General features: G+C 38.3%; 1 protein-coding gene across 1 annotated transcript in view; it reads left to right on the forward strand.

Moving 5' to 3' along the window:
• LAMA2 (laminin subunit alpha 2) overlaps positions 1-15,854 on the forward strand; it is a 288,465-nt gene that overhangs the window by 255,325 nt on the left and 17,286 nt on the right. Inside the window, exons 51-57 of the mRNA XM_026070008.1 lie at positions 1,671-1,809; positions 3,506-3,517; positions 5,979-6,099; positions 8,183-8,401; positions 10,774-10,922; positions 13,517-13,693; positions 14,598-14,820. Of these exons, the coding sequence (XP_025925793.1) occupies positions 1,671-1,809; positions 3,506-3,517; positions 5,979-6,099; positions 8,183-8,401; positions 10,774-10,922; positions 13,517-13,693; positions 14,598-14,820 (1,040 nt within the window). The remainder of the gene's footprint in view (positions 1-1,670; positions 1,810-3,505; positions 3,518-5,978; positions 6,100-8,182; positions 8,402-10,773; positions 10,923-13,516; positions 13,694-14,597; positions 14,821-15,854) is intronic.

Consider the following 15,854-nt stretch of genomic DNA (forward strand, 5'->3'; position numbering starts at 1 on the left):
GGCTATTGTGCTGGCGAAACCCTTCCCTGTTTTTTTTTTAATCTACTTACCAGACTGCTAGTATCTTACCTGAGACAAATTAATTTTATTTATGGCATCTGTGACAGTATCCTTGTGCCTTTGTATCCTAAAGTCTTACTCCAGTCTGAATCTTCAGGGTCACCGAGAGCCCCTGAATAGACTCTTCCTCCTCCGGCCCCTGCAGTGCCAGCTCTCTACCTGGCCTTCGTGTCTCAGATGCAGACTCACTCTTTTGTCATGCAGCTGAAGTGGAGGAGGTACGTGGGAGCTCCAATTCCGGTTAAAATGATCCAGAGCTCTCACGTGGAGATTTGCTGCATCTTTAAATGAGGGATGCCTTTTGTTATCCAGATATCTTGATACATACTTAACTCAGGACAGGTTAAGATATAATACGATGTCAAGTAACTCTAATTTATTCATATCATTCAAAGTAGATAGCATCATGTGTTTATAAAGAAGATATAATTACAGAAATGAAAGGAAAATTACACTTAGTCTATTTACAGGAAGGTACAGCAGGAAAGTCTATCCCTCGTTCAATCTTCTTCCACTCCTGACAGCTGTGTAGTTTGGTTTCAGGTTTTGTACATTCCTTCTCTAAGGCATTTTTTCATCAGCCTCTACAAGAGACTTCCCTGTAGGGAGAGCTTCCATTGGAGAACGCTCTTCCTCACATCTTGCTCTCAGATTGCTCCTTTCTCTCCATGGACTATATATGCCCTCATCTAGCCAGTCCTTCCTTTGAAATCTCCCAAGACTTTCATCTCCAAAAATCATTCTTTTCCACCTTTAACCAGAAATCAGCCTGGTCACTCTTTTATTTAAAATAAAGGTTCTTTCCATTCCTTAAGTATGTAAATAACTGGGGGGGGGGGACGGTTAAAGATTAGAAGTGATTTCCTGCATTTAACTGTCTGTAGCCAAAAAAAAGAGAAAAAAAAAAGAGAAGAAAAACCTTCTTTGCATCCATGAGGGAGGACATCCCCTTATTCCTTGGGAGCTGCCTGGTATTTTTCAGTGTGGCAAGTCTCTCTCACTAAACCTTACATTTTATATTAATCTGTACATTAAAAACATACATGGAACAATCATTTATATGAATAATTGTGCATAGCTCATCACTGACTCTGGATTGAGATAAGACATGACAGAGGTTGATTGCCTTGGATTGACAAGGGGTTTCAAGTGATTGATCTCCAATCTCAGGCGCATTATGACAATGCTGAACAAACTTCTTCATTAAAAAAAAAATTGTTCAAGTGACAAGCTTTGAACTGAAATCACAAATTAGATGTAAAATGATCTCTTCTATCTTGATTTTGTCCTGAAATGTTAACTCAAAATCATACTGACAAAGAGAACATACCAAATTAGAACTGGTTTAGGGGATATATAAAAATAAAGCATACAGAATTGCTCTAGCATTTTCAGGTTGTTACGGCAACAGAGGGAAGTGCGGGTCTCTCCCCCCACCCATGATTGACAGTTTGGAAATCCAGTACTTTAACTGCAAAAGAAAAAAAAATCCTTGGCCCTCCTCCAACCTGCTAACCCTCCCCATATTTCTCTTTTGGTTTCTTCACGGGGCAAATTAAGCCATTATTGTTCATGTCTGATATTTTGAAACTAATCTTAATCTCTTCCAGCCAACATATCAATTGTAGACATAGACACCAACAAAGAAGAGACTGTAGCAACAACTTCTACAGGAAGCCACTTTGGGCTTAACTTGAAAGGGGATGAGAAAATATATTTTGGGGGATTGCCAACCCTGAGAAATCTAAGGTAATGTGTCTCTAAGCAATTTCTTTATGTTTGGGAAGAGAATCCTATTCTCTGTATCACTTTCTCAAGTTCACTTGCAGTAAGTGAATGGTGAATTCCCAAAGCACCTACAATTACACACCAGACTGACACTTGCTCTGTATACGCTGTAAATATCAGTGTGACACAGCCCACATTGTTCGCAACCCAAATACAATGTAAGCTGCAATAACAGTGCAGTACAGCTTTCTGATGCTGTGCACAACCATGATGTAGCTGGTGTTCTATTTTTAAGTGTATTCTTTTATTCGATGAATAGAATTTGTGACTCCAAACTTAAATAAGTACTCCATACCTCCACAAAATTAAGCACAAGCACTTACGTTATGTGCGTAAGTAGCAAAATTGAACTGCAAGGTATGACTCATAGGATTACTGTTATATGGATGCACATGTCTTTGCATAATCAGGGTCAGTATACTTTTAATACATATAAAAATATTGCATATAGAAATCATTTTAAATCATTTGTAGGCATAAATTCCTGGGCTCCCTAGATTAAATTCCTCCTACGTTCAGGAAATAAAGCATATGATATGATACTTTTGATATATTTAATGTAAGTAGAATGAAATGTGGCTAGCTTTTTCCTTAGTAGGCCCAATCCTGAATTTTTTACTCAAATAAAATTCCCATTGTTTAATTATTTATAAAATATTTCATATTATTATTGACAAACTTTAACTGGAGCTTTAATAAACTTTAAGTAATGGGGTAACAGGTACTTGAATTTAGCAAGTACATTACGTGGTTTTTAATAAACCAAAAAAGCTTCTCAGGGCTTAAATGAATACTCAGCAGTTTTGCAGTGACAAGAACAAGAGAATTCTGCGCTGCAACAAGCAGATGAACAACACAAAAACAAACCCATTAATCTATGTCAGCTTTAGCTACCCAGCATGGTGACAGCCTAAAGTTGCCTTGTGCACAAGGAACGGTTGTGACTGGTCCATAGGCTGTTCTGCAGCTAAAAGAACGGACGTATTTATTAATTTATTGGGTTAATAACTGACCTATGATGTCCACTTACCCAGTGATAAAAAGATCCAAGCTATTTTACACATGAAATATAACACTATATTATGTAATCATGAAATCACACCAGTGCATAACAAAATGTCTAGAGAAATTATCTTTCTGCAAATCCTTTGTGGTTGCTTAAAAAATAAGTGTACCACAGCTACTTGGACCTGTAGTAACTTTCTGCCTACAGCTGTGATTCATTGGTCATTGACGCAAGATGCGTGTGACAGTAAATTAGAATCAAAGATAGTGAGAGGGGGATTAGGGACGAGCCAAGCTACCGCAAGCCCTCGGCACTGAAGTACCCATGACTTTGTAAATATCAAGCGATGTCAGTCCTGCCAAATTTTCCTACATGATTTGCTCTTACTCAGACCAAGTATAACAACAAATTATTAAAGCTCCCAGATATATTACATTTTAAGGTATCTGTTTGCAGACTAACAGTTAATTTTTGTAGCCTAATAGTGTGTATACATAGTTGAAAAGAATCTCACGATCCATCATGTGTTGTTTATAAATGATGTATATCTGCTTCAGTGTGAACTATTTTGAACCTTGCTAATAAATAACATTTTCTACAATTAATATAATTTTGATTTTTTTGTTTTTTTGTCTTTCTCTCTCACCCTAGTATGAAAGCAAGGTAAAAATAATCAGATTACTTGCATGACTTGCATGCATCTAGTAAGCACAGCTTGGAAGTACAGGCAGCAATGCAGAAGCGGCATGGGGGTAGTATTGGTACCAGCTGTTACGCTAGGACTGTTAACTCAGCTAGTTGGCCTTGCTGCAACAAGCAACGCTGCTCCCAGATGCTTAACACTGTCACGTTACATGCTGCGCACACACCTACTCAAACAACTTCAGCGTTTCTTCACGCAGCTGCTTCCTTCAGCCGTGTGTGTTTGTTGCCTGGGGAGGCTTTGGGAGCGCAGCTCCTGCAAGCTGTATTTCAGAGCTTGGATATGACTTCTGCTATGTAAGAGCAACACAGTTCATTATGTTCTGGGTCAATAGGTGAGGAGCGCTGCACTCCCAGCGAGCAATTTAATTGCTGAAAAGGGTACAACAGCTAAGTGCAGGCTTTTGTGAAAGTTGCCACTTCTGATTTTAAGAGTGGGGAGGTGTCACCGATTTCTGTGTTTTCAGTTTGGGTCAGTCTGTGTCCACTACTTTTGCTTTTCAGATATCAACTAAACTTGACCCTGATTTCCAAAGTAATACCTGGCTTCAGTCTGAAAAATGCAACTTGCCCACCCTGATCCAATAAGCCCATTTTTTTAAACAAACCTGTATTATTTTCTCCTATAATCCAGAAATCTTTTTTTGCCTACTCATGAAATTGAGCCAAAAAATGCCCCCCCCCCCCAAAAAAAACCAAGAATTATCTAAGATCTCAATGAACTCAGACCTTTTTTTGTATCTTTTGGAGGGGAACAAGGGGAAAAAGAAAGTCTTAAGAAAAGGTGAAGCAAGTGCTAAATGATTACGAGGATGCAGAGTTCATGTCTCTCGTTGGGAATTACAGGATGAGACAACAGCAAATTCCTGTAACTGGGCAGCATGAGAGCAGTTGGACAGGGCAAGAAGCGGGTAGGAATATGATTTTTTTCTGGATGGCAAAGACAGGAGAGCGTTGGGCATTATTGACAGTGAGCTGGCAAAAGAGTTCTGCTGCTGGGAAGATGAGTCTATAAAGGAACTGGGGATGTAGAGCTGGGATGTAGAAAATCAAAAGTGAAAGGTGACCCTAACTACATGACTGTAAATAAAGCAGAATGAGGATTATTTTAGTAAACCAGATGGTTACTTTAACTTACGCAAATTTGGCAGAGAATACGCTGAACTTGCTAGGATTGCTATAATGTGAGGAATGGCTTTCAGTACCAAAATGTGCAGCTGAATAGTATCTGTGTAAGATGGTTTTATTTTGTAATTAATGTTCTTCAGAATCTTTTCTTTCCTATCAGAGAGCTAAGTTTTATTTTTCCCCACAGTTTTAAATCCTTATTATTTTCCAAAATCATTTTTCTTTCTCTGAGCTGTTCGGGTTATTCAGGTGTTCTGCAAAACTGTCTGTCATCAAGCATGGATGACTGTAATATCATAAGTGAGTGAATTAACTGGTGCTTTTTTTGTTCGCTTTGGATTTAGTCTCCATGGCATGAGTAGCAACTTTCTTTCTGAAGTGACTTGAAGAGGCCTTTTTTCTTGCAAACCTGGTTCAGATGTTGGCAGCAGTTATGGCCCTCACCCTGGTGTTCCTAGGCCTGTAATCTCCAAATTGTATTTTTTCACTCAGACATGCTAGGTGCAATGTTTCTTTCAGGATTTTTCTCATTTCTTCTGGCTTCTAGCTGTTAAACCGAAGTCTGGAACTTTGCAATTCTGTTAGAATATTTCATGCTTTGGATGTATAGTCAGGTTTGGGAACAAACCTGAGTGGTTTTTTTTATTTAACTGACTGAAAAGGTCAAATATATTGCTGCATCACAAACTGAAATACACTGCAATTTTCATACTGCAGTGAATGATACTTGAAAAATAAAATATATAGAAAACAAATGTCAGTCATATGAACATAAGGGATTTCCAAAGCATAAAAAAAAATCCAAGAGTCAAACAAAGTATTTTTTTTCAGCCTTTAGCAAATATTTCATCCAAAATGTTTGTATGCTGCAGAAGTTCCTCTTTCATTAAGATCTAGTATGCATAAAGATGAACAAACCATCTGTCTTCCAGTCAAGGTCTCTCTTTATTGTTATGATTCCCCAGCTTGCATCTTTCTGCTTTGCCTGAAGAACAACTACTTACTTATTTCATAGTTCACTGCATTTAAACACCAAAGGTGACAGCACTCCTTTACAAAAAAGAAAAAGTAGAAAAGAGGACTGTTCACAACAGGAGATGAGATGAATCTCCAGTTACACCTTTGATGGATGATGGAAGGCAGAGTGTACTATGTGATAGATGGTAAAGGCAACATGTATTTGTATGTGTGTAGTTTTTTAAAAATCAAGCATCTCTGCATGTAAGTGTGTGTGTGTGTATCTGCTCCCTAAAGTCTAGTTTTGAAAATACATTGTATTTTTAAAAATTTTTAGGCCTGAAGTGAACTTAAAGAAATATACAGGTTGTCTCAAAGAGATTGAAATTTCAAGAACACCGTATAATATATTGAGCAGTCCTGATTTTGTTGGCCTAACCAAGGGATGCACACTGGAGGTTAGTCTGACTTCTATGTACTTTAGTCTTAATGGGCATAAATGTTTTCTGGTTTCTGATTTTATGACATAACATATTAATCATATAAGGCATATCCATACACACAGACAGGGATCTAATCTGAACGTCAGAACTGTTATATGTTGACATAAACAAAGACAGAATTAGGCATTGACAATATTGCAAAAACCTTTAAAAAAATTTCTGCATATAAAATCCAAAATTTAAAGCAAACAGTGTAACAGAACTGCTGATTATAAAATCATTCACTACAGAAAATCCTGAAGGACTTTGAAAGCAACAGTATATATTCAGGGTAACTGAAATGAAGTCAGCTTTAGGATAGAAACTGTCTTTACAGAGCATTTACTATTATGAGCTACCACTGAACTGGTAGGCACATTTCTTACTGATAACTAAGAATGATTGTGCAAAAGTGGTGTGATTATTTTAACTTTAAATGCTACTCAAATCTATTTATTTTCAATTGGTGCAGCTTCTAATTAACAGGCTTTCAATGCATATAAAACTCAAGGAACTTGATCCTAAGCTTCGGAGAAATATAGTAATTTTCCATGTAAAAGAAGAGTCATCATATATCAAAAAATATTTCCAGTGACACCTGTCTCCCAGTGAATAGTTTGTACTTCTTTACTGGAAATGTCTGGTACATAAGATAGTTTTGCAAATTAATGCATGTTCTGGAGTTTCATATCAGATAACAGTACGGTAAATCCAAATGAGTTGTAGTTTACCTGATACTCTCCAAACATTTATCTCCAAAACATTGAAAATATCCTTTGAACACTAACTGGAACTTGGCCAGGCCAAAATAAAGGTGAGTTTTTATTTGCTGTTTTTATTACTTCTACTTCTGGCCTTCATCAGAGCAAGACAAACAGAACAACAGGACTTTCAGGCAGGATATTAGACTAGGTGGGGATGGGATGGCCATTTTTAAGTTTTCAGGTTTGTGATAAAGCTAAATGGAAAATAACCAGGTTGCTCACATTCTTTTAAATCTTATGAATTTGGGTTTAGTTAAAATTTTCTTCAGAAGTTCAGATTTGTTTTCATTTAGGAAAGGATAGTTGTGTTCATTTTCTTCTGTTGCTATGAATCTTAGAAAGAACTTCATTTTTCAACTTATAATATAACTTCAGGTTTCAGAGTGAGAAATCTAATTGGATTAAGCATTTTGTTGGGGAATTAAATAAAATACTCTAATTTTACAAAAGCAGATATGTAGGTTAATAAAATAAGGTAAAAGAAAAAGGCTGCAGATACACTTGGTTATTTAAATGCCCTGGAATTTCAGAAAAAGGCAAACATAAAAATTATTGTATCTGGCACAATCTATTAACTCTATGTATGAAAACTCTTTTACTTTACTGAAAAAATGATGAGTTATTTTAGAAAAAGTCATTGTTTCTATAGACTGTTCTCTACACCCCAGTTGGAATAATGCAAGAATTAACAGTGTTTATAGAAAATCTTCAAGAGAACACATTGATTTATTATTTGATGACATACTCTATAAATTGACTTACTATCTACCAGTGTGCAAACGATTGGGCCATAAGCAATGAGTTCTTCATTTATGAGCCTGGCTCATCAAGAAAGCAGTAGTGCTTAGTAGATGATGAAGCAATTATGACTGATAAATGGAAAATATTTTCTGTCCAAGTTTGACAAATAATAGAATTGAGTTCCTGTTTGTATTGACTGTTGCTATCTATTGTATTGATTTAAAAGCAAAATCCCACTGTATTAACTCAAGGGAAAATATTCATGTAAAAACCTCTTAGCAGTTATTTTTAATCCAAGAGGATATACTGAAATAAGACTGGAACTTTGTATTCCTGTAAGACAGAATTCCAGAAATGTTCTAATGAAGCCAGGTGTAAACAGATATGTTAATGTTTGTACAACACATTGAAAAATAAATTGCTTAATTATTATTTTGTATCTTCTCACACTAGTTACATTTACATAGTTTATTACATTAGTTAATTAAGCTTTCTGTTGTTCATAGGCTGCTTTAGTCCTTCTAATGCACTTTCCTATCCTCTTCTTCCTACAGAACATTTATACGGTTAGCTTCCCCAAACCAGGTTTCGTGGAACTGCAGCCTGTCTCTTTTGACATGGGGACAGAAATCAACCTCTCCTTCAGCACCAGGAATGAGTCTGGAATCATCTTGTTTGGCACAGGTGGAATAACTGTCCCCCCCAGGAGAAAGCGCAGATACACTGGAAGGACAGCCACCCCCGTGAGGAGAAAGCGCAGACAGACTGGGCAGGTACAAGGAACCTAGGCAAAGAGAAAGAAAACCCATGGTTTCTGCCAAGCTTTTTCCACTCAGTTTGTTTCAAGACACTGTCAGATGTTCATCCCTAAGTTAAAATTCAGTGCTTGGGAATAAATTATTTCTAACATTTTCCTTTGTCTGAAGGAAAATATGATAGAAGCTCAGATTTTTTTTGTATTGAAGTAACTGTTTCTCTTAAATATATATGTTAACACATCTACTGTTTACTGTTAAACAACAGCTGATCTGTTTTTTATCATATAAATGCTCCCATTTCATTTTTTGTTTCTTAATCAGACCTAAATAGTGGAGAATACTGCTCTTTGCTCCTTCTGAGGACTACTTGCATACTTTTAATGCTTGGACATGCAAATTTAATTCAGTCCTTTGATATTCTAGTTCAGGTATCTGAGACATCTCTCATTCCTGTTCATGCAGACATGAATGAGGACCATTCTGTTTTCCAAAAGACAACAAAAGCTGCAAAAATCCATGCCGGATAAGCCCCTAGATGTTTGAGATCATTGCTGTGGAATTCATGATTTAATAGTGCTCCAGCCTCTCCTTTTCTCCCTTAAAATAAAAATCTGCAGTATAAATCCTTTCTGAAGGAGAGGACAGAGTCAATGTATTTAGCTAAACTACCTACAGACTCCAAGTGACTAATTGATAGAAGTGTGATTGCTGTTAGAAATTATTCCAGTCCTGATTAATTAAAAACCTCATAAATAGACATGTTACAGCAAAGATAAACACAGTATTTTGCTGCTTTCTTTTCTCAGCACTTTTGGGAAATGATATTTCATTACTCTCTTTCACACCTGTTTTGAAACAGAGCTCTCAGTGGCACGAAGAAACACACTCCAGAGGCAACACATTTTAATGGCTCATCCACATGACATTAACTTTGGGGTAGGGGCTCCTTTACCATTACCAGCTCTTCAGGTCACAGAAGTGAGCATGATGCCTATTGCTATAGTAACTGCAGGTTAGATCCTGAAACCCGCTACAACATATTGGTTGCTAGAGTAGCTACTGGCATGATTTTGCCAGGCCTCCAAACACAAAATTCACGGAGATCAGTGCTATTTAGGACTTGATAAGATTAAGACCAAGCCTTGTACCAGCAAGAATCAGAGGAATTTTAGGTTAACAGTCTCCTTTTTTCACTGCAAGTGCATATACAGAGAGTCAGATATTTTAATGAGGACTTCCAGTATGACCTCATTTTACTGATTCCTCAGTGTAAAAATACAAGAGAATCTGAATGTAGCAGCAGCAGCAGAACTGAAATTTTGACTGTGGTGAGCAAATTAAATACCTTTGTGCATACAGATATGTGCAGTCTTGTGCCAATTTTGTTCACAAGTGTGGATCAATAAAAACAGAAGGGATAGTCTCATACATGTCAAAGTAATTCATTTCCAAAGTGATCATTTTGATTTTGAGGTATGAATTCACATTGGAGATGGAGGTGTCATAGGTACTATGAAGGTTTGGACACACACTTGGGATACAAACCACCTGGATATGACTCTCCACTTTATCTTATTCAGACTCAAGTTATAAGCTGAAGTCCCTGCTCTCTCAGTTTGGACCTCTAGTCACTGATGTAGCAGATATTCCCAATCCCACCCATTAAGGCTGTGCTGTGGGACATAATACCCATTTAAGTGTGCACTGAGTCCAGGAGCCTGTCCTGCTCTTCCCTGGTGAGTGACTAAAAAGCCATTCTTTTTCACTCCTGCCTTTACAGGATGGACAGAGTTGGGTATCTAGGACTGCCATGGATAAACCAAGTGTCCCAATCCCCAACCTACAGGATAAACACCTGCATTCAGCTCCCCTCCAATTGCCTTATGACCCCCAGTCCTAGGTTTCTACATTTCCTTTATTTTTATCAGGAGTTTTCAGAGACAAAATAATGAATTCGATCCAACAAAAAAAAAATATTTAATTCGATCCCAGAACTGAAAAAATTTCTGTTTACAGATCATAGGCTTGACTTCTTTCATTAAGCATCAAAAGTAACAGAAAAAGTTTTAGATGCATTCTCGCATTAAAGTCTCTACTCATTTATAGCACTAAATCTAAAATAATGCCTTTAATTTCAGGGATGTTATTTTTAATTCCTACCGGTGCACACTGGCAGAATTTGACATATTATCCTCAATGGCTTTAAGTGAAGTTTCAGCAGATTACACTTCTGAAGTTGGAAAGTGTCTCGATCTGAGCCTGCATTAAGGTTTTCTTCTCAAATCAGAAACAGGTTTAAGAAAATAAAATAGATATACTAATGTAAAACTAAGCCAAATGGTTTATTTTCAAATGTAGCTTACCTTTTAATGATATATACATTGCAGGCTTACTATGCCATGTTCCTGAATAGAGGACGACTAGAGGTGCACATCTCCACTGGAATACGGGATCCTCACAGAATCACCATCAGACCAGAAGCGGGCGAGTTTCACGACGGCAGAGCACACTCCATCCGGATCGAACGCACTACAGGGTAACAAACAGATACCTAAGAGTGCTACAGAGCACACAGCACAGTTAATTTGGCAAAACTAATGCACAGATTAGCAATCCGTGCAAATGCTTCTGTGAGGCAAAGAATATCAGGGTCATTACTTCCGTATCCAAAAATTTTTGGAAGCCTGTTTCAGACAGTGCTTATTATTCTGTAGAGCAAGGTTTATGTGCTTTACACAGGTTATCAGCCTGTTTCTCCAAAGATCTGCATTTGCCTGAACAGCCATCTTCAACCTTTTGGCACTTGGCAAATATATTTTAGTAGTATAATCTGTGGATAAGAAATAGTGCTGAGGTGGGGTAAGCCACCTTTTCAAGACATGTGGAGAAAGACCATTTTCAAAGTAAATAAATAGCAACAGCACAGCAGCATGTAATCTTTTTGAGATACCGTGAGCCAGTTTATATAAATGGGGTCACAGTGGTGCCCAGCTGAATATGCTAAAACAATGATGGCGCATAGTTCCAGATAAATGGTAACATTTCTTATTGCTGGAAGGCCATTGCAGACCTTTTCAGAACATGTTCCTTTAAAAGAAATTTCATTTATTTAACTTCCTTTACACTTTCTCAGCCCTTATAAAAAAGCCTAGACCTATTACTGCTTCACCATTCAGGAAATGATTAGAAACAGCAAATATGTTACACTGTAGAGTGTAGGACTCAGGCAGTCAGTATTATTTATGGCCTGAAATAACTGTTGTTCTGAACAGGATCAAAGCCTTGTTGCAGATATTTGCCCTGCAAACATTCTCTGGATTAGTGCACTATGAACAATGGGGTTCTTCTGTTTTGTTTTGCTAAAAAAATATAAAGAAGAAGAATCGGAAATAAGCAGTGACATGCAGCAGGTTATAAAAGGTGGTAGATTTAACTGAACAGGCTTAGCCAATCCAGGTGAACACTAGGTTCGCTCTGGCCGCTGCTGCAAACCGCGGTTAAGACTGCTGTGATCATTCTGACCTGCACTTTACGGTTTTGCACCTTGACCCCCTCAGCAAGGGTAGGTTTAATACTAATACATTTCTGCAACTTATTACTGAGCAGTGAGATGTTAAGCTGCACTGTCTGGCTGGCAATTTAACCCTCTTTTTTCCCCCTCAACACCACAGCTCTCCTGAGCCCTTCTGGCAGCCTCCTTGAGCAACAATTCCCTGGTGTCCAGTCACTGGGTGCCCTTCTTCCTCTTTATAGCCTGCTTTGCTTTACTTTGTATTTTGTCAGTATATTTTTCTGACTGATTTACTTTTCTGTATCATTAAAAAATGTAAATAATGTCTTTGGGCAGTATTCYCCGCAGCTTTAATGTCCAGTTGGAGGCTAACTGTAAATTCTTTGGGAGAAAAAAATTATTTTGGAATGAGATGAGTGCATTAGGTGAAACATTGTGTGCCTCTGTGACAGAACACAGTTATGCAATAATGATGACGATAAGAAGCTTTAAACAACAAAGAAAATTATTGTATGCAGTGCTACGGCAAATACAGTAGCTTGACCTGTGATAGTACATCAAGACATAACTAGATGTTGCATCTATAATGTTTGCTTTCTCTTCTAAGGTAATTAGAGGATACTGTTGAGGACTAATGCACATCATTGTATGGTTCTACTAGGTGCCAAATGTTTACTATGGTAATGGCTAAAGATGAGATGTACTGTATATAGATAAGGGTGTTGACAAGCAGTAGCCATGAATAACGTGCGGCAGCACAGGAGATAGCTCAGTAGCTTTGACATGCAAGAACATTCAGCTTTTCTCTCACATTTGGAGTCTTGCTTCTGCCAGAGTAATATCCTTCACCATAGTTACCCCTTCCCTATTTGGTCTTTTTGTCTATTTCTTGACTTGGCTTGACCAGCTGGGAGCGTCATGCTTCAGAAGGCTGCAGGAACTACATTGTACCCTGCGCTTTACATCCTCCACAGTCAGTTCTGTGGAGGTGCTTTGTCTTTAGCTTGTAACATATGCATTACCTATGAGAGTGAATTATAGCACTGGTATCAGTATGTGGTGAACAATCAGCAATTCTCTTACTCTGTCTTCTGCCCCAGAAAAATTAACCAGAACTTTTTAAAAAATATACAGTGTGTATCTGCAGTTGATTCCTTCAGTCAAAGCAGTCTGGAGCATTTTTTGTCCCCCAGCAAGAAGATAATAACTTGTACAAACCAGGAAATAAGGAGCCAAACAAAATGTGACTCCATGCTGTTACCATCCTGCTGAGCACTATATGATTATACATAACTTCACAGTACAGCAAGCTTGACTCTTACCATGTCAGTGCTGTTGCGCTACAAACCACTTCTTTCAGTTCAACCAGAGACTGATATTATTGCCTCTTCACAGCATGGCTTTGCCAAGCCCTGTCAGAGAACTACCAAGGAAGCATAGTAGTAGCTGAAAACCTTCTAGTGGTTAATATTCATAAAATGTGTGCTGCTAATTACACAATTTGGGTTCAGTGTTATAGCTGGTCAGGAGTAAATGGGGCCTGCAAAATGATGATTTCAATACAGGCAATACTGGAATAAAAAAATATATATAATTTGCTTTTAAATCTTTTTTCATAGGATGTTTACTGTTCAAGTAGATGAAGACAAAGTCCAGACTCAGAAATTACCAACAGACCAGCCTGTGTCTGTAAAGAAGCTCTTTGTAGGGGGTACTTCTTCTCAGTTTCATACTGCACCTCTCAGAAACATACTGCCCTTCGAGGGCTGTATATGGAATCTCGTCATTAATGCCACGTAAGTCTCGCTAATGCCAACAAATGTCTGGTTAATGAAGCCTGGTTTAACTGCCTTGGCTGCAAAAAGAAACTTCATTGTCCCAGGCAATCATAGTAACAGCAAGCCTAAGAATAGGTTCTGTTTGCCTTAATATGCCCTTGCTTGTTTGCAATATGCACTCCATGTGACATGCACTTAATAAACTGTTTTACAGACAAGACAACACCTTCCTATTTAACAATAAAATTAGAGAAATTCAGCAGTGTAACATTGCAGTAAGGCTTGCCTCAGTGCTAAGTATTTATGATATATTATGATGTTTTGTTTTAAATGAGGTTGATATCCAAGAGCATCCAGATTCTGGAAATCACTGTGGGGATGAATTTGCCTTATGGAAAGTGTCTGCTGCAATAATCTGGAAGGATAACATAAGTAAAAAGAAAGGGAACAGTGAATAAACTAAAACCTCTGCAGAAAGTTCTCATCTAAATCTTTCTTTCACTTATTGAAGAATCTAGATTAGGATCTTATCAACTTGCACTCCATCCCTGGAGAGAGAGAGAAGGAGAGAGAGAGAGGGAGAGAGGGAGAGAGGGAGAGAGGGAGAGAGAGAGAGAGAGAGAGAGAGAGAGAGAGAGAGAGAGAGACCTCTCCAGAATGTGATTCAGTTTTCCTACAGTCTGCCAGAGGGTGTCTGTCTCTGTCTCCTACACTGACTATAGGAAGGCCACCCAATGGTGCTTATCACTCCTAATTTAAGTGTCCTATTTAAGTACCTAAAGTAGGTCAGATGAATTCCTGGCTGTTTTGCCCTGTGAAGTGGAATTACACTGAAGCATATAGCTTTTTTTTTTTTTTTTTAACGAGTGATAAAGAGGCAGAAAAACTGATGAAAGCCATTGATTTCTTTGTACGTCCTCAGCCCCATGGACTTTGCTCAGCCCGTGTCCTTTGAAAATGCGGATATTGGCCAATGTCCCTCTCTAGAACCAGAGGTTAGGCCACCCGAGGAAGAAGGTAAACCAATCCACACAACAGTCCTGATCCAGCCTGAACCCAATGCTTATGGGGAGAAAGAGAGCCCAAGGACTTCTCCTCCTAGAGTCTCCCCTCCTCCTGCAACGCCATCTCTAACTTCAGCACTCGTAAGTGTAGATCACTTCTTTCAGGTAAAGTTTGAAAAATTTCTCTTGCAAGGCAAAACGGAAAAAACAGCCATCAAGAAAAGTAAAGTGGCATGTCACAAACAGAAACAGTTCAGCATAATATTATAAAGGAAACACTTTCTTGCAGGTCAGTGAAAACAGTGGATAGTGGAAAACTGGTTGATCTCATTTGCTTGGATTATCGCAAGAGTATTTTAAAGAATGATTTAGCAGAATTGCCTTTGACTTGCATGCTTAGCCCTGCATCCTCACCCTTCAGGATATAAGGCAACCACTATCTGATCGGGATTGGAAAGGAAATTTTTCTATGGGAGATCCACGTCATTACAATGTTACCTGCACTGTTTGCTACAGCGTGTGGCAACAGCCATGTCAGTGACAGGATGAGGAAACAGGTAGACAAGAGGTCCTGTTTGATATGGCAAATCCTCCACTATTATTCTATAAATTTAGTCAGGAGACTTAAGAATTTGAGAACTGAAACCCCAGTCAGTGCTGAAATGAACTCAGCAGTTGTTGCCAGAAATCTTAAATAGCTACATAGGCATGGGTCTTATACAATTAAATTGAATAAAAAACAACTTCCCTCACAAGGGCAATGGTTTTAGAAGTGGATGAAGCTCTTTCCTGTCCAGAAAAGATGTAAGCTTAGATGTCTGAATATTAAACTGAATAATATATCCCCTGCAAAATCCTCGTAGGAAAAAAAGCCTTTGTGTTTTGTTACATCTGCATACAACCCCCCGGTTTATACAGTGCAGTATGGGTGAAGTTTCCAAATACTGTGAGAGGACTGCACATTTGCCAGCTGGGGGCCTGTTTACACTACCGTGCTTTGACCACCTCTGAACTTCCTTCCGAGGCGGCCAGGTCTCTCCCCACCTCAAGAGGAACAGCAATCAGCTTCCTTGCTTGGGCACTTTTGCTGCTTGCCCTCAGTCAGGGCAGTGCGATTGCCTGAGCACCTCACCAAAATACTAAGAATTCTCTTATGTTTAAATTTCTCAAATGCA

This window comes from Apteryx rowi, unplaced genomic scaffold (genome assembly GCF_003343035.1).
Source record: "Apteryx rowi isolate R43461 unplaced genomic scaffold, aptRow1 scaffold_301, whole genome shotgun sequence".
Taxonomy (NCBI): Eukaryota; Metazoa; Chordata; class Aves; order Apterygiformes; family Apterygidae; genus Apteryx; species Apteryx rowi.